At 39.6% G+C, this 27,025-nt stretch overlaps 1 protein-coding gene across 1 annotated transcript in view; it reads left to right on the top strand.

Annotated features, from left to right (window-relative positions):
* Positions 1–7,855: 7,855 nt before the first annotated feature.
* Positions 7,856–27,025, top strand: part of chrnb5b (cholinergic receptor, nicotinic, beta 5b) — a 35,844-nt gene continuing 16,674 nt past the window's right edge. The window contains exon 1 of the mRNA XM_051658048.1: positions 7,856–8,267. Coding sequence (XP_051514008.1) covers positions 8,216–8,267 — 52 coding nt within the window. The 5' untranslated portion in view covers positions 7,856–8,215. The remainder of the gene's footprint in view (positions 8,268–27,025) is intronic.

Raw genomic sequence — 27,025 nt, 5'->3', positions numbered from 1 at the left:
TTTGGGAAATTGGAGCATGAGAGAGATGGCTAACCAGACTTTATACGGCAGACAGTGAGCACAGGGCAAATTCATGTAAGCATATTCATGGCAGTAAATGTGTGAATTTATGTGTGTGTGCATTGTGGATGCTGTCACACATTCATTTAAAGGGGTCATGACATGAGCAATCAAATTTTCCTTTTTGACATGCAGGTGTTCATTGCCTATAAAAACTTACTGTAAGTTTAAGAACTCAAAATGTTCTTCTTATTTCAAAAAGAGCATTTGTTAAAACTGAGCTGCCAAAATGACTCGTTCTCTACTTCCTCCACATTGTGATGTCACACTGTAGAAGATATTTGCATCTGACTACCTCCACTATAACACATCAACGCCTATTTCACCTTATCACTTCAGTAGCCCCACCCAGTAGTGGTGAGCAATGAAAAGGCAATGAGAGAGCTGGTCAGTCAAGAGCAGAGAGCCAATCATAACAGTGGGCATTTACTGTCAAGTCTTAAAGGAGAAGCAGCACCAAATCCGAGTATCTCTGACAGAGGCAAATGATCATGTTTTACAAATACTGTATATGACTGTTTTTTTGTGCAAAAAACTTTACTCATATTATCAATGAACCTTAAGGAACATATTAAAATAATTTAAAAAATCCATGTTGTGATCACTTTAAAGGTTTGTTCCACAAGTAGTCATGTCTTTAGTCATATCATAAGTGCTCAGAATGAAAAGCAAAATATTTTGGCAGGCTATTTACTGTAGATTTAAACATGAAATGTTGTAAATTGTAATTTATTACATTAGTACATTGATACTGAGGGGACAGAAAAATAAATAAAAGTGTGACAATTATAAAACAATGTATTGAAGAACAAAACAAAATAGTGTCACTTTTAGGGATATTCTAGTAGAAAATGTAAAATTTCAAAAATCTCGTAATGACTTATTATTTTCAATGACAACAACAGAAATGTAACTAAAAGATGAGCATATTTCAACATCCAAAGCTTTGTTTCACTTAAGTGCTTTGTTTTATGTTTCATATTACACAGCTATAATGATATTTCAAGAACAAATGAAAGACTGAATATTCGAGTAAACATGCATCTGTGCCTGAGCAGACATCAGTACTGTGCATTGTTTGTGTATTAAATTTTTGTTTCTGAAAATATTATGTGAGGTCCTCCTTCACTCAAACTAAATTAGATATAAAATAAACAGCCATTTACCAAACACTAATGGCTAGAACCTTTCAGTATGGTTGAGTGAGTGAGTGTGATGTATGTGTGTGTATGCATGTGTTTGAAATGCACAAACATCTTTGATGTTCTAAAGTACCATGGACACTCCATTGGCTCCACTTACACATCTTCAAACTAATGGCCTCCCCCCACCCTCTCTGTCTTGCTCTCACTCTAATTTCTCACACACGCTCAGACACTTTCTGTGAGGGACTCGACATGGAGGCGAAGGTAGAATCCATATGCAGGAAGTTTATTACACACAGCAAACAAATTCAAAACACAGGGCAGAGACGTAATCGTAGAAGCTGGCAAAGTAGTCATTATCAAGAAATCAGTCCAACCAGGCAAACAGAGCAAAACAGTAATCAAAAAATCAGTAATCCAATAAAGAAGGCACAATGGTCATACCAAGAAGGCAATGAAACAGGCAATGGGAAAAATGCTTGGTAAGGCAGTGAAACTGGCAATAATTACAAAGTAACAATGGAGAGGCATGGCTATTTATACAGTGTAAACAGGAAGTCACCATAGAATAAACGGTTCAATGTTAGAACTCGGGAGAGGGCTCCCTCTGGCGATCGGTTGAATGAATACCAGCCTCATTCGTTAAACCCCCCCCCCCCCATGATCAATTCCGGTGTTCTCCTTCGGGGTCGTCCCCTTGGTTGTTGTGTAGGAAGGTTCAGGTGCCCTTGGTGAAAGTCATGAATCAAGGATGGATCCAGTATGTCGTTGGTGGCTACCCATGATCTCTCCTCTGGTCCGTAACTTCCCAGTCCACAAGGTACTGCATCTGGCCCCCTCTACGACGAGAGTCCATGATCTCTCTGACCATGTAAGCAGATGATCCATCGGTCTCCAATGGAGGCGGAGGCTCAGGATCCATGGTTCCGGGGCCAGACGTTGGGTGGACCAGTTTCAACAATGACACATGAAAGGAAGGAGAGATGCGGTAGTTAGCAGGAAGCTCCATTTGGTATGTTACATGATTGATCTGTTTGAGAATTCTGAACGGACCAGCATACCTGGGGCTGAGCTTCCTGCAGGGTAGCCACAACTTGAGATCACGTGTAGATAACCAGACCCTCTGACCAGGCTGGTAGTCGGGTTGGGGACACCTCCGTCGATCAGCTTGGATTCGTTGGGCCCGAATGGCCCACTGCAGTCTGACGTGCGCACTGTCCCACACCTGCTCGCTCTGTCTGATCCAATCGTCCACCGCTGGCACCATAGAGGGTTCACCTGACCAAAGGAACATAGGAGGTTGGTAGCCCAGCACACATTGGAAGGGAGTGAGCCCAATAGAGGAGTGAGTGTGGGAGTTCTGAGCATATTCCACCCATGGAAAGAAGTCGCTCCACTTCTGTTGTTCACGACTGCAGTATGACCTAAGATATCTTGATGTATTCAAGGTTTTTATGGTCAGTGATTACTTGGAATGAATGGACAGATCCTTCAAGCCAGTGGTGCCACTCTTCTAACACAGCCTTCATGGACAGTAGCTCTTTGTTTCCAACATCATAGTTCCTTTCAGCCGAGTTTAGTTTACGTGAAAAGAAAGCACATGGATAAAGTTTTCCAGGGTTACCATGGCGCTGAGAGAGAACCGCCCCGATGCCGCAGTCTGATGCATCCACTTCCACAATGAACAGTTGGTTAGGATCGGGGTGCTTGAGAATGGGGGCGGTCGTGAAACTTGTCTGGAGGATTTTGAAGGCCTTTTGAGCAGAGTCACTCCATGGTAGTTTGGATGGTTTCCCTTTGAGCAATGATGTTAAAGGGGCAGAGATGAGACTGTAGTTGCGGATAAACCTCCAGTAGAAGTTCGCAAAGCCCATAAAACATTGTAGCTCCTTAACAGTATTGGGTCTTAGCCATTCCATGACTGCCTGGATCTTGGAGTTATCCATCTTGACACCCCTATGACTGATTATATACCCCAAGAATGTTGTCTGGGTAGTGTGGAACTCACATTTTTCTGCTTTCACGTAGAGTTGATGTTTCTGTAGGCATGAGAGGACCATCTTGACATCTTTAATGTGTTGTGCTTTATTTTGGGAGTAGATGAGTATGTTGTCAATGTAGGCTATGACACACTTGTTGAGGAGGTCTCTGAAAATCTCGTTAACGAATGACTGGAACACAGCTGGTGCGTTGGCCAGGCCATAAGGCATCACCTGGTACTCATAGTGCCCCCTAGTGGATGAATGTGGTTTTCCACTCGTCTCCTTCTCTAATACGAATAAGATTGTAAACACTTCTCAAATCAAGTTTAGTGTAGATACGTGCTTCACTTAGTTGTTGTAGGGCAGATGGAACAAGAGGGAGTGGGTACCCGTACTTGATTGTTACAGTGTTCAGCCCTCAGTATTCAATAGATGGACGGAGCCGTCCATCTTTTTTCTCAATGAAGAAAAAGCCTGCTGCAGCTGGAGAGGTAGAAGGACAAATGAATCCTGAAGCTAGAGCCTCCTCGATGTAGGTTTCCATGGCCAAGGTTTCAGGTCTTGATAACGGATAGGCCTTGCTCCTGGGAGGAGCCTTGTTGGACAGTAACTCAATAGCGCAATCCCATAGACGATGAGGGGGTAGTTGTGTTGCCTTGATCTTGCTGAAAACTTGGAAAACTCAGAATATTCCTTGGGGATCTTGACTTGAGCTTGAATCTCAGGACTTTCGATGCTAGTAGTTAAACATGGCATGGTGACTGTGACATGCAGACAATTTGACCGGCAATAATCTGACCATTGTTTTAGCTCACCCTGTTTCCAGGAGATGATGGGATCGTGGATAGCCAGTCATGGCTGATCCAGGATGAGAATATGTTTAGGTGAGTTGATGACAAACAGAGATATGGTTTCTGTGTGAAATAATCCAATACGTAGTGTCACTGGAACAGTTTGGTGAGTGATGCCTGTGCCTATGGGTGCATTATCCACAGCAGTGATGTTAATGGTGGGTATGCAAGGTACTGTTGGAATATGGAGTTCTTGTACAAGATCTTGATGAATCAAATTTACAGCGGCCCCTGAGTCGACGAGTGCAGAAACACATTTAAATTTATCAAAGGACAGTTTGATGGGAAGATACTCACATTTGTTCAAGAAGTTTGATATTTCTTGCTTTTGTGAGGACATGCAGAGTTTAAATGACTCCTTTCACCACAGTAGTAACACAGTCTCTCTCTATGATGACGATCGCATTCTTCATCAGAAACTCTATTACATGCGATCTGCATCGGTTCAGGAGCTTCAGAGCATGCCTGGACTTGACTGTGGATTGATGGTGTGACTTGGAGCTAATCCTTGAACATGGTGAATTTCGCAGCAAATAATCAATCTTTACAGCCAACGAAATGAATTCAGTGAGTGTTGAATTCTCACCCTTGCATGCATGTTCGGCCTTGAGATTATGGTTCAATCCCTCTCTGAACACAGTCTTGAGTACGATATCATTCCATCCACTTTGGGCTGCTAATGTCCTGAAGTGTAAGGCAAAGTCAGCTGCAGAATGTGAACCCTGGCGTACATGAAGCAGCTGAACAGAGACAACTTTACCTCCCTCAGGATATTCAGACACTTCATGGATCTGGGAAGCGAAGTAATCGAATGATGTTTGAAGTTGTTTATCATTCTCCCAAACAGCTGAGGCCCAGTCTAATGCTTTTCCGGTAAGTAAAGTCATCATGAATGCACATTTCTTGGAATCCTGGCTGAATGACTCTTGTTGATTGGAGAAATATATTTTGCATTTGTGTAAAAATCCCTTACATTTCACAGGTGAGCCATCAAACTTTTCAGGAACAGCTAATCTTACTGGTGTAGCTTGTGGGGATGGAAGAGAGCGGATGTAGTGGGTGAGGTTCTCATTTGCAGTTCTTAGGTTGTTCAGTTGCTCTTGGTAACTTTTGAGAAGTTTGCCCTGGTAAGCGTAGGCAGCTTGCAGCTGATTAACTTCCGCTGGATTCATTGGTGGTGAAGTATTCTGTGAGGGACTCGACATGCAGGTGAAGGTAGAATCCATATGCAGGAAGTTTATAACACAGCAAACAAATCCAAAACACAGGGCAGAGGCGTAATCGTAGAAGCAAGCAGGCATTATCAAGTAATCAGTCCAACCAGTCAAACAGAGCAAAACAGTAATCCAATAAAGCAGGCACAATGGTCATAACAAGAAGGCAATGAAACAGGCAATGGGAAAAACGCTTGGTAAGGCAGTGAAACTGGCAATGGCTATTTATACAGTGTAAACAGGAAGTCACCATAAAATAAACGGTTCAATGTTAGTATTCGGGAGAGGGCTCCCTCTGGAGGTCGGCTGAATGAATACCAGCCTCATTTGTTACACTTTCTCCCTTCAGCACACTTATGAGCACACTTTCTCCCCCCTCTTTCTTTCCCACAGATCTGCACAGGATTTCTGATAGGTCAAGAGTCCTGTATGTGGTGTGCCACGACCATAAGGCCAGGTTTCTGCTTTACCACGTCTCAAAGCTCCACTGGTTTACTTCATTTCATGTTAAGTCTTTTTCCCTTGAGTTTATATCTGTGATGGAGTGTGGAGGATTAATTTGTGTGTGCAATTGGGGTTTTTATGGTTAATTAAGTTCATCGAAAGTTAATTAAGAAAACAGGTTTATGGCAATATATTTATCCTTTGAAGTTTGCAACTACCTAGCCCTCTTTATGTTACAACTTTATGTGAAATTGCAATAAACTCTCTATTCTGAACTAAGCTCAACTATGGATGAAGGCATACTCAATTCACTGAACAAGAGAAGTTAACTGTCTGGACCTTGAACATATGGGTGGCACTTCACATAACCTTAGTTAATGGTTTATAAAGGGGTTTGTGAATGACTAAAATGTCATAGCCTATACAAATGCTTATAAAGCATTAATATGTGGTTATAACAACATGCTTTCATGCAATACCTGCCAAATATTTTACCATACCTGCTTATTAAACATTTATTCATCACTAGCAACCTATAAAATGTATCTTAATGTAAAGTGAACTGATGTGAAGCATTTATTAAGAAGTTGCCAACATTAAAAACCTGTACATAAAAGTTCAGTATGGTTTAATGGTCATCAGCCTTGATTATGTGCTGTGAATGATCATGAAGACCTGAAATGTATGGGTTTTTTTTTTCAGATGACTTTAGATAACTATAGGACTAGGTAATTGGAACACTATTCCGAGAAGCACCATTCTTTTGACATCAATGTGCAAAAAAAAAGCGAGTCCAGACATTACAGTAATTATAAACATAAAGCGCACTGTAGCAAAATAATAATAAATAAATAATATATACAGTACTGTGCAAAAGTCTTAGGCACATAATATGTTTCACAAAAGCATTTGTCTTAAGATGGTTATTTATATCTTCAGCTTTAGTGTGTCAATAGGAAATATAAATGTTAGACTCCCAAACATTACTTTTGCAAATAGAAAAGATTAGAATAGAAAAACAGGGAGCCCTGCAACAGATGGCATGGCCCTCATGAAGCCCCCCTCTGAACATCATGTCAGTCTGAGATTACATAAAGAGACAGAAGTAATTGAGACAGCCTAAACAGATAGAAGAACTGTGGCGAATTCTCCAAGAAGATTGGAACATCCTATCTGCCAACAACCAAGAAAAACTGTGTCCAGGTGTACCTAGGAGAACTGGTGCTGTTTTAAAGGCAAAGGTGGTCACACCGAATATTGATTTCGCTTTTTTATGTTTATTGGACTTTGTATGACATTAAGTGATAAATGAAAACTATTTATGTCATTATTTTTGAAGACATCCTCACTATGCAACATTTTTCACAAGTGCCTAAAACTTTTGCACAGTACTGTATATACTGTATATATATATATATATATATATATATATATATATATATATATATATATATATATATATATATATATATATAATCCCTCCTTTTAATCAGACTATAATAGTCAATTTTTTTCAACATAAACCATGAATTAAGGCATATTATGTTTTTGATTAAAATAAGTATGAACAAGCGCATTTTTTAAGCATTTATAATATGTTAAGATGCTCACTATTTAACAAGTGTTGGATGAAAGTGTCCATTTATGCAGAATGTTTCTAGAATTGCATATAAATTATTTATGATGCATTTGTTAATCACTTAATAGTCATTAATGAACCCCTTTATAAACCCCTACCCAATGGAACATTAATTTAAAATGTTACTATCACAGGATATTCATGAAGAAATATATGGAATGTGCGAAAGAGATCAACCAGGTTCTAATCTGTGTTTAGTGAACTGTTTCCTTATGCTTCATAGTGCAGAACAGACAAACAGTAAACTCTCCTGCCCCCGTGACACACACCTAGCCAGTTGCTCACGCAAGAAAGCGGAGCCAGTTTACACTCATTATATTTGTGCAATTGAACCAATAACTATCATAGCTGATAGATTATGATATGTGCCATAATTTGCGCTCTCATTTGAAAATGTTGGTGGAAAGCAAAAAGGCTTGTTAAAATATTATTTGAAAGCATAGTAATGCATGCACTGGGATATTTGGGATAGAAGACTTATTTTAACATGAGTTAAATGACTGCGCTCGTGGATGTTTAGTCTCCGCGCGCGCAAGAGAGGTGCTTCGTCTGCCGAGAGCGCGTGAGTCAGATCGAGTACAGAAGATAAAACCCAAAATGCTTTAACAATACGGTCGCGTTTGTGGGTGATTATCACCGAAAGGGAACAGAACAGCTCTTCTGGCGTAAGACACGCATATTATCATAAGCTGAACACAAAAGAGGCGCACGAGCCTGGGCAGCTCATTGTCGTGTGCTTAATTCTGCTGGTTTTAATCACAGGGAGGGTCGTGAAGTCTATGGGGTAAATGGATATGTAAAGGGCCTGGTCATCGGACCTTAATGCAAGATCTTTACCGTTTAGTTGAAGTAAGTGTTGACGGTGGGGATCGTAGAGGATATGGCTGCTCTAATGACTTCAGGACTTTGGTTTGTCGCTCTCACACTGTCGGGTAAGCAACGCTCCTTCCAACAGTGCGGATTTCTTATGATCAAGTGCCATACTCATTAAAGCTTTTTAATAGTTAGCCTATATTATGAGGTTACATGCCTCTGTTTTTGTATTGACTGTATATTGCAATTAAATCCTAATTAAAATAACCCTTAAATTACGCTGTTACGCACATAGGATAAGGTGATCATTTAAAATGAACTTATGATTACTTGATTATTTATGATTAGCCTAATTGATCCAATGGATGTCTTTAGTTTGCATTCTTGATTGGTGCTTCTGATAAACTGGGGTGAGTCCATTGTATCTAAATACGAGTCATGTGACATTATCACATAAATTCACCAATCAATCTGGCATTAAACAAGAAATGTAATGTGTCAAGTAGTTAATAAATATTGCTAATAAAAATAATTTACAATGGATTATCTCAACATACAAAGATACAGTGAGGTCAGGAGGTGACCAATATATTATCCAGTTTACCAATGTATTATCTAAGAACTTAATTACAGTACATGTTCAAGATTAAGAAAAGTTAAAGAATTTACTTTTGAAAACCCATATTGACAGAACATTAATCTGAATATTAAATCACTATAACATCAAAGTGTCATGCTATGTGGACCTTTCATCTAGGCTGCATGGCTGTGTGCTGTCATGCACGCAAGGAAAAGTCTAGAAGGGACCCTTGAGTATGCGTGGACCTTGGGCATGTGCACATTTCAGGATTATAGTTTTTTAGGATTATGTGGAAGTCTGATTTCAGTCCATTTCAGGGCAGGGATAGTAAAATTTGTGTGTGTGTTTTAGTCCTTGAGGCATGCTAACTCTGACATAACTCTGATTAGATCTTTTGCTCAGTGAGTCAGAGCTGCAGAGAGGGTCTCAAACTAATTCATGAACGCACACACCTAGATATTTAGATAAATAGATGGATAGTGTGTGTGTGTGTGTGTGTGAGAGAGAACAAAATTTAGACAACTTCAGTCACCATTCACTTTCATTGTATGAAGTGAATATACCTTCTGCCAGACATCTCCTTTTGCATTCCATGGAAGAAAGAAAGTTATATTAGTTTGGAACAACATGAGGGTGAGTATATGATGATAGAATTTTCAATTTTGGGTGAACTATCCCTTTAAAGCATTGTCATATGTAATCAAGCCTCTACCCATATACATTTATTCATTTAGCGGATACTTTTATCCACATCAGATTGCAAAAAAAGTAATACAACAAAATAGATTCAACATAGGAAGACAAGAGAAGTGCCACAAGACAAATTTCCAAGACAAAAAGCCTCTGTTCTGATGGAGTGGGGAAGATCGTTCAACTATGTAGGTACATTGAACATGAAGGTTTTGGAGATTTTTTTTTTCTGCCTTTATGTGGTGGTACCTTGAGGTGCCGCTCACTCACTGACTGCAGATTTCTGGAGGGAACATAGATTTGCAGAAGTGAGTACAGGAGGGTGCAGATCCAGTAACTGTTCTGTATTGCAGTAGTTCAGTCTAGCCCTGGAGTTCCGCTGTTACTTGCACCAGTATATTAGGACTTCCTGAATTAAAAAAAGGATTTTTGTTTTGTTTTGTAGGTGATTTGTCTTAAATTAACTTTATTTATTGCACTTTTTTATGGTTCTGCCTTGCATTCTAACAAAAAGGAAACTAATCTCTTCTATAATTTTATGATTAAAAACTGGGCTCCATTTCCAAATCTGCTCAACTGACTGATTGCTCTCACATTAATGATTTTCATTGTTTAAGTATTTCCACTCGATAAACAGTGAGCCAGTTACACAGAAGTAATCAAGGCCATAATGTAAGCAATCAGAGATGTTCACGTAGAATATAATTGATAAAATATTTGGTTGATACATTGCAGAACATTTTTATATGATGATATGTCGACTAGTAAGATCTTACATTGATGAATTAGAAGAAAGAAAATTATTAGTACTAGTTATAGATATGCTATAGACTGTACTGTAGTCGTTGATACAGATGGTGGATACAGATCCAGAAGGGTGTATGACTGGGGTCATTTAAAGGGATGTGATTTTTCCACCTCCATGCTTTTTCCATAAAAATAGCTTCTCATCATATCGCTTCTGAAGACATGGATTTAACCACTGGGCTATTATAGTGGATTACTTTTATGCTGCCTTTATATGCATTTTGGAGCTTCAAAATGTTGGTACCCATTCACTTGCATTGTGAGGACTTACAGAGCTGAAATATTCTTCTAAATATCTTTGTTTGTTTGATGAAAAGAATAAGAGATTCTTAGCCATGATCTCTGATCATATCTGCTCTGTGGTGTATAATGATTTCAGAGTGTAGTAAGCAGAAACAGCCACACAGTCTTAGATTATGAATGTAATGCAAACTGAAAGATGCAATGTGGGGGAAAGCCTTCAGCAGGGAGGAAACGTCTGAGCATGAATAAGAGAAAGAGAGAAACACTCTCTTTTAGAGTTAAAGGGCAGCACTGCTGCTTGTTGTGGCCTCAAACTGCGGCACTAGGGCAGCTGTAGGGCCACTGCTGTTGTACTGTATATGTGTAAATTGTTTAATGCAGTACGGCTTTGCTGCAGATGGAGAACCTTTCAATAATTTAGTTGGTGGATATTTATGCTACTCAAACACTGATAACACACATTTGCAGATACACAATGGTTAAGTACTGCTTGGTCAAACATTAGGGCATCCTTTTTATGCAATTTAGGTTGGCCCTCACTCAGGTGGGAAGTGTTTGTGTGTGTGTGAGTCTGTGTGTTGGGGCGAAAACCAATGGCAAGTTTCTTTGTTATCAGTTTGTATCCTCGGCAAAGAACCATATGAGTTAGACTTGGCCTGTGTGTTTTTGTCTGCGTGTGTGTGTTGTCTGTGTGAGGAGTCAGGTTTTATTTTTGTGCAGTTGAATTATTCACAGAGTTGAAGTGCACTGGGGTGGAAAATCTCAGTGCATGCCACTGTGTGTGTGTTGTTTTATAATCCCGAGATGTTGTTTTTGTGCGAGTGTGTGTTTATGTGTATTTCTTTTCAAACCTGGCTTAGGGGTTTGTGCTTGTGTGTCTTGGTTGTGTGTGAGTGCAAAGTGGGTTATATTTGAATTAGAGGTGGGCGATATGACCAAAATCTTATATCACGATATGAATCTTTTTACATCTTTTTAAGTTTTTTTAACGTTTTTTTTTTTTTTTTAATCTATATATATATATATATATATATAAAAAAAATGTGTATATTAAATAACCATATTGTAATTCCTATTTTTGAATAAACTAGTAATTTAATTAAGTACTTTATAAATGAACATAACTACCTCTTAATTAATTATCTCTTTATTTGAAACTTGACAAACATAGTCAGAGTAAAAACAAAAAAATTCAATTTGGTTTTAAATCAACCTTACCATAATGCTTAATTGCACACTATGCCACATTTCAGTCTGATGTTGACTAGATTTATTATTTTTATTATAAACTTTCCTCAAGAAACTTGACATCTTCTGAAAGCAACGCAACAAAGAAATAATCCAAAAGTAAAATAATAATAATAATAATAATAATAATAAAATTATATATATATATATATATATATATATATATATATATATATATATATATATATATATATATACACACACTACCGGTCAAAAGTTTTGAAACACGCATTCTTTATTATAATTTGTTTTTCTTCACATTTTAGAATAATAGTAAAGTCATCAAAACTATAGAATAATAGAAATGGAACTATGGGAATTATGTTGTGACTAAACAAAATCCAAAATAAATCAAAATGTGTTTTTTAGCATCTTCAAAGAAGTCACCCTTTGCCTAGAATTTGCAGACATGTACTCTTGACATTTTCTCAACCAACTTCTTGAGGTATCACCCTGGGATGATCTTTAAACAGTATTGAAGGAGTTCACATCTATGCTGGGCACTTATTGGCTGCTTTTCTTTATTATTTGGTCCAAGTCATCAATTTCAAAAACATATTTTTTTTTTTTATTACATTTGAGTTTTATAATGAAATAAATTAATATGGTGGCACAATTATATTTTTGTCTACAAAACTAATTTCAAACATTTAAGCATACGCCTTCAGATCAAAAGATTTTTAAGATTACGAGAAACATTTCAGTCAAGTGTTTAAAAACTTTTGACCGGTAGTATAAGTATATGAAATATACACTTTTATGAAAAAGTATTTGCCCCCTTCCTGATTTCTTCTTTTTTTTGTGTATTTTTCATACTAAATTGTTTTAGATCTTCAAACGAGATATAACATAAAACAAAGGCAACATGAATAAACACAAAATACACTTTTCAAATATATATATATATTTTATTGAAGCAAAAAATATCACCTATATCACCCATGTGAAAAACTAACAGCCCGCTTAAACTTAATAAATGGTTGTGCCACCTTTAGCAGCAAGAAGTGCAACCAAACGCTTCCGATAACTGGAGATCAGTCTTTCACAATGCTGTGGTGGAATTTTGGCCCACTCTTCTTTGCAGAACTGCTTTAGTTCAGCCATATTGGAGGGTTTTCCAGCATGAACTGCCCATTTAAGGTCCTGCCACAGCATCTCACTCGGGTTCAAGTCAGGACTTTGACTATACTACTCGAAAAATTAAAGTTTGCTTCTTTTGAGCCATTCAGAGGTGGACTTACTCCAATTCTTTGGATCATTGTCTTGCTGCATAATCCAGTTGCGCTTGAGCTTCAATTTACGGACTGATGACTGGACGTTCTCCTTTAGAATTTTCTGTTAGAGAGAAGAATTCATGTTTCCCTCAATTATTGCAAGTCGCCCTGGCCCTGAAGTAGCAAAGCAGCCCCACACCATCACACTACCACCACCATGCTTGACCGTAGGTATGATGTTCTTTTTGTGGAATTCTGTGTTTGATTTATGCCAGATGTAACAGGAACTCGTGTCTACCATACTATTCCAACACTTTCGACTCATCAGTCCACAGAACATTCTCCCAAAAGTTTGAGGATCATCAAGGTGTGTTTTGGCAAAATTCAGATGAGCCTTAATGTTCTTCTGGGTTAGCAGTGGTTTTTGCCTCGCCACTCTTCCATGGATGGCATTTTTAGCCAGTGTCTTCCTGATAGTGGAGTCATAAACAGTGACCTTTATTGCTGCGAGAGAGGCCTGCAGTTCCTTGGATGTTGTCCTTGGCTTTTTTGTGACTTTCTGGATGAGTCGTTGCTGTTCTCTTGGAGGAATTTTGGAAGGTTGGCCACTTCTGGGAAGGTAAACTACTGTACCAAGTTTTCTCCATTTGGAGATAATGGCTCTCACTGTGGTTCTTTGGAGTCCCAGAGCCTTTGCAATAGCTTTACAACCCTTCCCAGCCTGATGTATTTCAATCACCTTTTTCCTCATCATTTCTGGAATTTCTTTCGAACTTGTGGTTCCCAGCTCTGCTCCTGGAGGCCCCCCCAACACTACACATTTTGGATATCTCCCTAATCAAACACACCTGAGTCAACTCATTAGCTCATTATTAGAGACTCTTCAACCTGAATTGGGTGTGTCAGATAAGGGAGATGTACAAATATTCAGTGTTGGGGAGCCTCGAGGAACAGGTTTGAGAACCACTGGCAAAGTGCGCTACTGGGTGAGACCTTTTAGACAAATTCATGCTACTGAAAAAGTTCTATTTAGGTGCTGATTTGACTGAACAGGGCTGGCAGTAATCAGGCCTGGGTGTGTCTAGTCCAGCTGAACCCCATTATGAATGCAGTTTCATAGATTTGGGGATTTAGTAACTAAGGGGGCAAATATTTTACTGGCTTCATTTGGCTCTAAATTATTTAAGTTATCTCTGTAGAGAATATTTTAATATCTGAAAGCAAACATGTCCGGTTTGTTTCCTAATATCTAATATCATTCAAACTGAATTTTATTAAGGGTGATGATGTGTAGTTTAAAAAAATCTGCATGGCAGATGACACATAATTGTTGGCGCATGACATATTGTTTTAGCTGTTTTCCTCATCAGTGTTGGTTAGAATTTGGAGCTCTCTTGCTGTTTGAGATTTTTAACTTTCTCCATAGCGCTTTAAGGTAAAAAACTCAAAACTCAGTAAAATTCAAACGGGTCACACAAGTTTTGAACTTTGTGCTGCGATAGAGAGAAACCGGATTGAGCAGTGGCAATATCTCAGGGCCAGCAAAGCCTTCTCTGCTGGCCTAACATGCCAAATAAATAAATATTTTTCATCCTTTCATTCTCAATCACCTTTTTATTTTTAATTGCTTTCCACTCTTAATTAATCTACAAACAAATAGAGAAAAACTAAAAGTTTATCCAGTCAGAATTTATTCTTTGATGCTTACAAGCAAAGTGTGACAACTGTTTCACAAATTGCATGCCTGAAGCAGCGTGTGAGTTTGAGCTCCACCTCATCAGGTCTTCAGAATTTCTTCAGAATCCCTCAACAGTGCAAATGAATGAGCAACTAAAGTCAGATTGTCAGAGTCATCAGCCAATCAGATTGATTTATTTGTTCTTGGTGGGTGTGATCTTTAGAATATGTCCCAGTCGAGGCCTTGTAGCTTTGAGTGACGCAATCACGCTTTAAGTGATGTACGTAATTCAAGAGCAAAAAGCGTAAGATCACACTGTCTGACTGTCATCACTGCTGTTATTGCCGTTGAGAAAGAGATCCTTATGGATTTAAAAACACGAGATGTTCTGCATGATCATGCGATTGCTTAATTTATTAAATGGGAAAGGAGAACTGATTTTCACTTCAAGTAAATTGGTAAGTGCTTTTTGCATTGTTATAGCAACATCAGGAGTTTTCTAAGTGTAAATTAGGCTGCTTGAGCATTCAGTGTCGGATCAAGTTTTGAAAAGTAGTGCTGCGTTCCATTCAACTCGGAAAGTCGGATTTTCCAACTTCTTACTAGGAAAAGTGCAATGGAATGCATCTTGAAATCAGATTTACAACTTGTATGCTTGTGCAGAAATTCTCAACTCTGATTTCACCGAGATGCAGGGGCATGATGTCACACAAACATGTCCACACTCAGGGAGATATACAAAGTAAGTGATAAACATTCACTTTATTAAGTAATATCGATAAATGAGTTTGTTTCCACATTACATGATATTAAAGCTTGTTTAACAAACGCCTGCAGAAACAGATATATAAAACATTATAATCTCTTTAGATAATCGTACACCTGAAGCACAAATGCTAGCGCTGCAGCATTGTTTATCAGTTGGGTTGCTAGGATACATCTCTAATGAGAGTCAAACCCCTACTAAGCTAACGGGAGCATTGCAGTTTTGCTTCCTTAAATGTCATCTTCTGAAGCCGCTCCATTTTCCTCAATTTCTCTGACAGAATGTATACTGCATACATGTGACGTGAATTGAATGAGGAGCACATTTCTTGTCACGTGTGATTTTTGCATTACCGCGATACATACAATAATCCAAAATGTATACCGTTTGCCAAATTTCTACCGGTTTATCATGTAGAGTATACTGGTAAATTGTCCACCCCTAATTTCAATTTAAGGTCACGTCCACACTAATCGTTTTTTACATTTTTTTCTCCCAATTTGGAATGCCCAATTCCCACTACTTAGTAGGTCCTCGTCGTGCCACGGTTACTCACCTCAATCTGGGTGCCGGAGGACAAGTCTCAGTTGCATCCAATTCTAAGACCGTCAATCCGTGCATCTTATCACGTGGCTCGCTGTGCATGACACCGTGGAGACTCACAGCACATAGAGGCTCATGCTACTCTCCGCGATCCACGCACAACTTACCACGCGCCCCATTGAGAGCGAGAACCCCTAATCGCAACCACGAGGAGGTTATCCCATGTGACTCTACCCTCCTTAGCAACTGGGCCAATTTGGTTGCTTAGGAGACTTGGCTGGAGTCACTCAGCACACCCTGGATTTTAACTCGCAACTCCAGGGGTGGTAGTCAATGTCAGTTCTCGCTGAGCTACCCAGGCCCCCCCTGAATCTGCATTGTTGAAGGTCACTAATTATATTTTACTCTCCATGGATTCAGGCTCACCTGTTGTCTTAGTTTTATTAGACCTCAGTGCCGCGTTTGACACTATCGACCATAATATTCTTCTCAATCATCTAGAATGTATGGTTGGCATCCAGGGTATGGCCCTTCAGTGGTTTTCCTCCTATCTAAAAGAAAGGACGTTCTTTGTAAATGTAGGTAATTTTTCTTCTGCGTTGGCTCAATTACAGTGTGGTGTCCCTCAAGGGTCGATTTTAGGACCTGTATATGCTTCCACTGAGCTCTGTTTTTCAGAAGTACAGCATATCTTATCACTGTTATGCTGACGATTCCCAATTTTATTTCCCAGTGAGTGAAGACAAGAATTATTCATCTGAGAAGATGTTAAACATTGGCTGGCAAACAATTTCTTACAATTAAATTAAAGCAAATATGAAGTTCTGATTTTAGGTTCCTCCATGCCCTACTTACCTTGCCTGATTGCCCATTTAGGTCCTCTGTCGTCGAATGTACAAGATCATGTGAGGATTCTTGGAGTGATTTTAGACTCCTCGTTACTTAATAAGCAGATCAGTGCTGTTGTCAAGGGTAGCTTTTTCCACCTGAGATCTATTGCTAAAATAAAACATTTTCTTTCCCATAAAGACTTGGAAATTGTGATCCACTCACTTATTATATCAAGGTTAGACTATTGTAACTCGTTGTACATTTGTCTGCCCCAAACTGTGTTATCCCGCCTACAGCTAGTTCAAAACGCGGCAGCTAGGCTTTTAACAGGGTCAAGAAAGAGGGATCACATTTCCCTGGTTTTAGCATCTCTACACTGGCTTCCTGTGAAATTCAGGGTCGATTTAAATATTAGGATTTTTGTCTACAAGACACTATCTGGTCTCGTGCCCCAATATATCAGTGATCTTCTACACCCTTACTCCCCCACCAGAGCGCTCAGGTCTTCTGATCAACTTCTATTGAGGGTTCCTCATTACTGCTATAGATCTAAGGGTGACTGTGCCTTTTCTGTGATAGGTCCTAATCTCTGGAACAGTCTCCCTTTCCATGTGAGGTCAGCTTCATCATTAGCCATTTTTAAATCTTCTTTAAAAGCATCTTTTTATTCTGTAGCTTTTGAATAGATCATTGAATAGTTTGAAATAGATAAATACTTGATGTTGTATTTAAATGTTTTTATATATTTTATTATGTTTATATTTAAATTTAAATCAATCTGTTTTTATATCACTCTGTCATTTTGTTTGTTTGATCTGTAAAGCAGGTCAAATTTTGTTGTTTTTAAATGTGCTCTATAAATAAAGGTTGACTTGACCTGACTTGACTAAAGCCTGCTTAAATGCTGTAGGAAAAGTGCAGCTGAAAAGTGCCCATGTACTGTATGTAGCGATGTGTCAATTATGTGTGTGAGTGCAGTTAGGATGGAGGAAGAAATGTCTTGGAGAAGGTGGGAAGGAGTAGGTTCAAGGGGGCAGGTGGTGGGGTGGTTGGAGAGGAGGACTTTAGAGACCTCAGGGTCGGTTAGAGGATAGAACATAGAGAGAAGAGCTGCATACAGGAGGTAGGTGTTTGAGATGGTGTTGTGCAGAGAATGTATTGCTGATGGCTGCAACCATATCATTGAAAAAAGTGCCGAAGACATCTTCTGTCAGTGAGGTGGTGGGGAGTGGAGGGGGAGAACAGAGGAGTGTATTAAATGTTCTAAATAAGCTGTGAGCATCTATAGTGTTGCTGATCTTGTCCTGATAATAGGAAGTTTTTTCAGAGGAGACATTAGCCGAGAAGGAAGAAAGCAGAGCCTTATACTTACTCAGATCTGCAGGATGTTTAGATTTGTGCCAGATCCTCTTAGCCACCCTGAGGTCAGTCCAATGTTACATTTACATTTATTCATTTGGCAGATACTTTTATCCAAAGCGACTTACAAAAGAGGAATAATACAACATAATCAATTTATCTAAAGGAGACAGTAGTATGAAAATTGCTGCATTACAAAGTTTCAATTGCATCAGAAAAATATTATCCAAGACAGATAAGAGTGCAACAATATATATATATATATATATATATATATATATATATATATATATATATATATATATATTATGAGTGTATGGTCAAGTACTCATGGAAAAGATGTGTCTTCATCCAAGACCGAAAGGGAATTTGCATCATGGATGGAGCTGGGAAGGTCGTTCCACCACCGAGGTACAGTGAAGCTGGAAGTCCAGTAAAGTGATTTGGTGTCTCTTTGTGTTGGTACAACAAGAGGCTGCTCATTAGCCTACCACAGGCTTCTGGTGGGAACGTAGTTCTACAGGAATGATTTTAGGTAAGATGGAGCAGATCTAGTGACTGTTGTTGATGCCAGCATCAGAGCCTTGAACTTGATACATGCAGCAACTGGCTGCCAGTGTAGAGAGACAAGGAGTGGTGTAAAATGCGCTCTCTTTGGTTCATTGAAGACCAGACGTGCTGCTGCATTCTGGATCATTTGCAGAGGCATAATTGCAAATGCAGGAAGGCTGGCAATGTGAGTGTTACAGTAATCCAGTCTAGATATGACAAATGACTCAACAAGGAGTTGTGTGGCATGTTCAGAGAGGAAGGGTCTTATTTTTCTGATATTGTAGAGTGTAAATCTACATGATTGTGCTGTCTTTGAGATGTGGTCGGTGAAACTGAGTTGGTTGTCGATGGTTATCCTTAGATTTCTGACCATTTTGGAAGGTGATATTGTGGATGAAACAGTAGAATAAGAACTGGTGATCTAGATCCCTCTCTTGCCTGTCTCAGTGACTCGGTGACTGATGGCAGCAGTCTCGGTAGAAAGTCTACTTTTGAAGCCTGACTGATTATCATCTAGCAGCTTGTTATGTGATAGGCAGAGATCTGATTGAAAACTACCCTTTCAAGTGGTTTCACCATGAATGGGAGGAGAAGACTGGTCTGTAATTTTGTACTTGTGAGGGGATAAGCGCAGGTTTTATAAGCAGTGGAGTTACTTGAGCTTGCTTAAATGCGGTAGGAAAGGTGCCTGTAAGTAGAGTGTTAATTATGTGTTTGAGTGCAGGCAGGATGGATGGAGAAATGACTTGGAGAAGGTGGGAAGGAATAGGGTCAAGGAGGCAGGTGGTGGGGTGGTTGGAGAGGAGAAGTTTAGAGATCTCAGTTTCAGTCAGAGGAGAGAAAATAGAGATAGAAGAGTTGCATACAGGACATGGGTATTTGAGAGGGTGTGGTGCTGAGAAAGAACTGCTGATGGCTGCAACCTTATGAGTAAAATAAGTGGCAAAGGCATCAGCTGTCAGTGAGGTGTCAGTTGGTGGAGGGGGAGGACAGAGAAGTGTGTTAAATGTCCTAAATAGGCTGCGAGTGTATGTGGTGTTGTTGATCTTGTCCTGAGAATAGGATGTTTTTGCAGATGCAATGTTATCAGAAAAGGCAGCAAGCAGAGACTGATACTTACTCAGATATGCTGGATCTTTAAATTTCTGCTCAGCCACCCTGAGGTCAGTCTGATGTTCAGGAAGAATGTCAGAGAGCCAGGGGTTGGGTGGTGTCATACGTGCTAGCCTAGAGGAGAGAGGACAGATGCTGTCTAGACAGGTTGTAAAAGTAGAGCAAAGAGTGTTTGTAGCGGTGTTTTGTTCCATGGTGGAAGCGAAGAGCAGTAGAGACAACAGTGTAAAGGTGGGTGGGGAAGTTATGGCGAAAAAACCCAAAGGGGGAGTGTCATGTAGTATAGATGGGAGTGTCATGTTGAATTGAATAAAGTAGTAATCAGGAACATGAGGTCCAGCTGGTTGCCTGATCTGTGAGTTGTGGTAGTTCATAGTATTTCCAAGAAAACGAGTGTATGTAGCAGTGTTTACATCTAGAGAGGAAAGGAGATTTTGTGAGGTAAGACAGGTAGAGACAGCAGTGGAGAGGCGGGTGGGTGAGAGAGAATGGAGGAGGAGAATGTGGTAGTGTAGATGGAAGCATCATGTTAAATTTAACAAAGTAGTGATCAGAAACATGTAAAGGGGTAAGAAGATCATTGTTTGTTGTACAGTTACATGTAAATATGAGATCCAGATTGTTGCCCAATCTGTGAGTTGCGGTAGTGCATAGTCTTTGCATAGTCGGCAAGTTCAGCAGCCTGGGGCTTGTCTAGGTATATGTTGAAATCACCAAGAACCACAAATGGGCTGCCATCTTCAGGGAAGGAGGATAGCAGGACATCCATCTCCTCAAGGAAGTTAGCCAGCTGACTAGGAGGATAATATAAAATAACAACATGGATTTTTGTAGGTTGAATTTTAGTAATTGCATGGAATTCAAAAGAGCTAAAGCGATGAGAGAGGTGAAAATGTCCAGTTGTTTGGAATGGGCAAACCTGTTCCCCCAACCCTACCGGTATGACGAGGGGTGTGAGAGAAGAGGAAGTTGTTGGAGAGGGAGGAGGGTGTTGCTGTATCCTCTGGGTGTATCCATGTCTCTGTCAGAGCAAGGATGCTGAGGGCTGACTGAGTGGCAAAGGCTGGAATGAAGTAAAATTTGTTCACAGCTTACTGGCAGTTCCAGAGTCCAACAGCAAATGAGAGAGGAGCAGTTGATGAGGTGCAGAGGGGCCATAGGTTGTGTTGGTTGCGATGTGTCTGGATCGTGAGAACCATCTATAACAGGGGTGTCAAACTCGGTTCCTGGAGGGCCACAGTCCAGCAGAGTTTAGCTCCAATCCTAATTAAACACACCTGAAGCAGATAATCAAGGTCTTCAGGAGTGCTTGAAGATCACAAGGAGGCATTTTGGAGCAGGGCTGGAACTAAACTCTACAGGGCTGCGGCCCTCCAGGAACTGAGTTTGACACCCCTGATCTATAACATATAACAAAGATGGGCTAGAAAAGATGGAAAAGAAAATAGTAAAGGAAAAGATATTTAAGTGCTGTAGTGGAGTGGGGCCTTGTTGTTGTCCTTGCTCGGTGGACTCGAACAGGTAGACTCGCTGGTCTTTACACAAGTAGGTCTTCACAAGAGGAGGGCTTCACATGAGGGAAGCCGCTTCCACAGCCGCTTCTGCGACAGCGTCCATGACATATATACACGCTATTGTGTCGTTAAGTGGGAAAAAATTGGACACTCCTCACTATTTAGCAAAACAAAGCAACTCCACGTGGCTAACCGAAACAGAGAGATGCAAACACAGGAACAAATGCAAGTTCAGTACACAGTAAGTAATCAACTCTTAACCGAGTAATGAATACTATTCTAAAACAAAGTAGATAGACAGTAATAAACACACTAAAACAAACGCGAAGTCAAACACACAGTAAACAAACAACTCTAAACCTGGCAATGAATACTATTATAAAACAAAGTGAAACACATTAATATACAGCCACTTACACACTACTGCAGACTCCTCCTGACTTTGACAAGTAGTCTTGTTATAAGATGCATGAGTAGTGAGATGACCATTTTCACAAAGTAAACACCAACAGAACTCCAACACAAACTGGAAGTGGATTTCAGCTGTTCAGTGATTTATTTCTTCTAACATAATTACATAACTTAAACGCAAATCAATATTTCATGTCCATTTATTTATTTATTTGGTTAGTAGCAGTGTAATAAGTGGGATGATGTATAGTCATCCAGTTGTTATCACAAAATAAACACTTTCAAGGTGATACAAGACCTGATCTCCCTGTCAGGGTTTATTTATTAAGAAATGCAATTTTCCTCTTAAAGTATTCTTAATTTAGTATATTTTAATACATTTAGGCTATGTTTAGTATGAATTCTTTTACTGTTTGATTACTGTTAATTCATTACTGTTAATAATAACTTGTATAGAAGATACATATTTGAGTTTATTAAAACTTCATGTTGTGGATCGTGGGATATTTCGGACCAGGGGCCTCTGTAGGATTTCAAAACATCATAATTACAAACCCAAAAAAGTACAAAGATGTTCAAAAATAATGAAAAATATAATAAGCATGTATATATTTTGTTTTCCATATTCAAGGGGCATTTCTAGCCTTTCATCATTTATCAAGTCACATAGTGCTTCCTTATTATGTAGCAGGGTTCGGGTGGCATGTTCCCCTTTGTGATTTTTTATTTTTATTTATTTTTTTACAATGTGATTCTGGTGACTTCTGGAGCAGTATTTTTACATTTTCAAAGCATCTATAGACATAAAGTATTCAAATGAAGTTGTTGAAGTTTCTCACAATGACCTTCAAAAAAAGTAGCCAGTTGTGACAGTACCATGGTAAAGTGATGGTAATATTATGGTATTTTGATAGATACCAGAGTATTTACAGTACATGTTAGGTATCTAAAGTATCTCAGTACTCTGAGTGATTGTTATATAGTCTAAGTATCTGAAACTTTTTGAATAAAACTCAATTTAATTAACACCTTATTAGAACTAGTTATTAGGACTTATTAGTACTATTTAGTTATTATAGAGCTAGTTATAATAGTCTGACTGTACCCATGAGTAGACCACTTTACTGAGTTGTGACTGTGCTAGTGAAAATTTTGGTTTCCTACTCCATAACAGATATTATTTTCCTTTCATCAGGCTCTTAATCATTTAAATAATCTTTATGAATATTTGAAGGCAAAACACCTGTACACCTACTTATATGATTTTCTAATCAGCCAAACATGTGGCAGCAGTGCAGTGCATAAAATCATGCAGGTATGGGTCAGGAGCTTCAGTTAATGTTCACATCAACCATCAGAATGGGGAGAAATGTGATCTCAGTGATTTAGACCGTGGGATGATTGACAACATGTAGAACTTTGAGGTGGATGGGCTACAACAGTAAAAGGCCATGTCGGGTTCCACTTCTGTCAGCCAAGAACAGAAAGCTTAGGCTGCAGTGGCACAGGCTCACCATAACTGGACAATAAAGACTGGAAAAACATAACTTGGTCAGATGAATCTGGATTTCTGCTGAGGTACACAGATGATAGACCCACTACAGCCTCAGCTTTCTGTTCTTGGCTGACAGAAGTGGAACCCGATGTGGTCTTCTGCTGTTCTAGCCCATTCGCCTAAATGTTAGACGTGTTGTGCATTCTGAGATGCTATTCTGCTCGCTACAATTGTACAGAGGGGTTATCTGAGTTTCTGTAGACTTTCTTTAAGCTCGAACCAGTCTGGCCATTCTACGTTGACCTCTCTCATCATCAAGGCGTATCCATCCACAGAACTACTGCTCAATGGATGTTTTTTGTTTTTGCCACCATTCTGAGTAAACTCTAGAGACTGTTGTGCGTGAAAATCCCAGGAGATCAGCAGTTACAGAAATACTCAAACCAGCCCGTCTGGCATCAAAAATCATGTTACGGTCTAAATCACTGAGATCACAGTTTTTCCTCATTCTTATGATTGACGTGAACATTAACTGAAGGTCCTGACCCATATCTGCATGATTTCATACATTGCACTGCTGCCACATGATTGGCTGATTAGATAATTGCATGAATATGTAGGTGTACAGGTGTACCTAATAAAGTGGTCGGTGAGTGCATATTACACAGGAGGAAAACTTTGTCCATAATTTGGAGCCATAAAATGTCTTGGATGTCCAGAATGTTAAACCCCTTTATGTTCTTGCCCTTATATTTACAGTGCAATGCCATAATCACAGGTAAAACCTTGGATGGCTCCTTATTACAGTGGTTAAGTAGCTAGTCTTTATTTTTTTTTCTCAGAGTGATCCATTATTGTTGTGAATTCACATGTAACCTGTCCTTTACCATATGTCACTTTCTTTGAAACTGTCCAGTAATTTTTTGTCAGTTTTTGTCAAAACATTGAAAATCAATTGCCTACAATATGTCATATTAATCAGTGGCGATTTCTCAGGGCCAGCAAAACCTTCTCTGCTGGCCTAACATGCCAAATAAATAAATATTTTTAATCCTTTCATTCTCAATCACCTTTTTGCCTATGTATTTTTAATCATTTTCCACTCTTAATTAATCTATAAACAAATAGAGAAAAACAAAAAGTTTATCCAGTCAGAATTTATTCCATAAAGTAAGCATACAAGCAAAGTGTGACAACTGTTTCAAAAATCGCATGCCCGAAGCAGCATGTGAGTTTGAGCTCCACCCTGTCAGGCCTTCAGAATTTCCACAGAATCCCTCAACAGTGCAAATGAATGAGCAACTAAAGTCAGATTGTCAGATTCATCAGCCAGTCAGATTGATTTATTTGTTCTTGGTGGGTGTGATCTTTAGAATATGTCCCAGTTGAGGTCTTCTAGCTTTGAGTGACGCAGTCATGCTTTAATTGATGTACGTAATTCAAGAGCGAAAAGTGCGAAATCTTGCTGATTTGGCTGTCTTGGCTGTCATCACTGCTGATATAGAGCTTGGGAAAATACGCCACTACGCATTGCATTCTGGGTAGTTGCCGCCATGTTTTAGGACACGCTCATCAGTTATCAGATATTAGTACACAGCGATAATAAACAGAAAAAAACAAACAAAAAAAACAATAATGGACCAAACGAAGACCAAGTGCAAGATTCTATATAGAGAAAAGCTCAACAAGGAAGCAAAGTTGCAGTACTTACAAAAAATCAAGGAAATCAACGGGCTCGATCCGTACGAACACAAAGAGTGGTCCGATGATCTTAAGGAGCTACTGCACGTAACATTCCCGGATGTGTTTTCTTACCTTGTTTGTGGCGTCAGTGCGTAAACATTTGAGCAATTTAGAAATTATAAATCTCTCGAGGCCCACCTGCAGTTCACAAATGGATGGGTGCAGGACCTGCAGATTTTCCGTGTCAACGACCAGAAACGGTTGTTCGCACAAAGGTATGTAACAAACACACACCTCTTTCACCACTCTAAACTTCATCATTTTCATCAGCAGCACATTTAGTCATGACAGTTTGTTTTTCACTTAGGCCACATTTTGGGCACATTATATCTATCTGTCTGTCTGTCTGTCTGTCCAAAATTCTAGCTTTTAAAACTACTAAACTAAAACTTTCAAACTTATAACCTTTTTTTTTTTTGTTTCTGCACATTTTGGACTACATTCTGAGTTTGATGTTTAGTGTGAGCCCTGTTCATATAGATGATTAGAGATATTTTTATTGTGTTTTATTATTCATTTTATACTTATTTCAGTATATTTTTATATCTTAGGTTTTGCAATTTCAACGCCTAAATGAACCTCCACTCAAGCCATGGCTGATCCTCAGCTCCAGTGGCCAAGTGGAGTGTGCGCACTGCACATGCATGGCTGGCATAGCAGAGTCTTGCACACATGTTGGGGCTCTCCTGTTTAAAATTGAAGCAGCAGTCTGGATATGGGGGACCAAGACTGTCAATGACGTTCCAGCCTACTGGATGATACCTGCTAGTGTTGATAAGGTCCAAGCAGAAGCGGGCTACAAGATTGACTTCTCCTCTAGTGCAGCTAAGAGGGTGGCACTCGACAAGTGCATCAATGGGGAGAGAGGAATGCCAGGGATACGTACTCGTTTTGGCTCTGTGAGTCCTTGTGGGCATAAGCCCAGACTTTCAGACCTGTCACCCCCGCTTCAGATTTTGCACACTCACAGCAAGGCTGATTGTCTTTCTGGGATTGAGGAGTACTACCATCATTATGCAGACCCTGTTAAGCCACATGTAGTACCAAAGTCCCTACTGCACCTTCGTGACCCAGGAAAGGATGGATGCGAACTACCTGTCCTGCTCCAGCATTGCAACATCATCACACACCTGGTAGCGGTAACAGAGACACAGGCAGCTGCAGTGGAAGCTCAGACAAGACTGCAACATCGATCGCCTGCTTGGTACACATTAAGAGCAGGAAGTATAACAGCTTCCAATATGCATGCCGTTATGTCTACTTGTGTTGACAAACCAGCTACATCAACTGTGTCAAGAGTGTGCTATCCCAAAAAAACAGCAAACTCAGCTGCCATCAGATGGGGGATAGACAATGAAGAAACAGCAAGGCAGACCTATGTCACATTGACAGCACCCCAGCACAGGAACCTGAAAGTGGAGCAATGTGGATTCATAATAAATCCATTATTTCCTGAGGTTGGGGCATCACCTGACGGGCTCATTCATTGCACATATTGTGGGAAAGGCTGTCTGGAAATTAAATGCACATTTAAGTACCGTAACAACTCCATCCTGCAGGCCTGTGCAGATGACAGCAACTTCTGTCTCCAGCTAACTGATGGGAAGTTACACTTGAAACAGACACACAAGTACTACAGCCAAGTACAAACACAGATCTTTGTTACTGGGTCACAGTTTTGTGACTTTGTTGTGTGGACGGCGAATGATTGTGCTGTGGTTCGGGTCTTACCAGATGCGGACTACTGGAAAACACTTCTAAAGTGGGCACAGGAATTCTTCCACAAAGTTTCACTACCTGAGCTTGTGTCTTGTTACTATACCCGACCAGCCTCCACAAAGACACCTGTTTCAACAGAGTTACAGCCATCTCATATAAAAAGGGCAAGAACACAGGCACATGAAAACATAAAAAGACTCTGGTGCATTTGCAGAGGGCCTGAAGACCAGGATGACATGGTGGCTTGTGACAACGAAAACTGTGCAGTCCAGTGGTTCCACCTCAGCTGTGTGGGACTCAGTCAGGCACCTTCAGAAAGCGAGTCATGTTTCTGTGCCTCCTGCACACACTGAAACATTGGAGCACAAGTG

This window comes from Myxocyprinus asiaticus, chromosome 27 (genome assembly GCF_019703515.2).
Source record: "Myxocyprinus asiaticus isolate MX2 ecotype Aquarium Trade chromosome 27, UBuf_Myxa_2, whole genome shotgun sequence".
NCBI classification, from domain to species: Eukaryota; Metazoa; Chordata; class Actinopteri; order Cypriniformes; family Catostomidae; genus Myxocyprinus; species Myxocyprinus asiaticus.
Note: the sequence above shows the minus strand (reverse complement) of the source record. Positions and strands in the feature narration are given on the sequence as shown.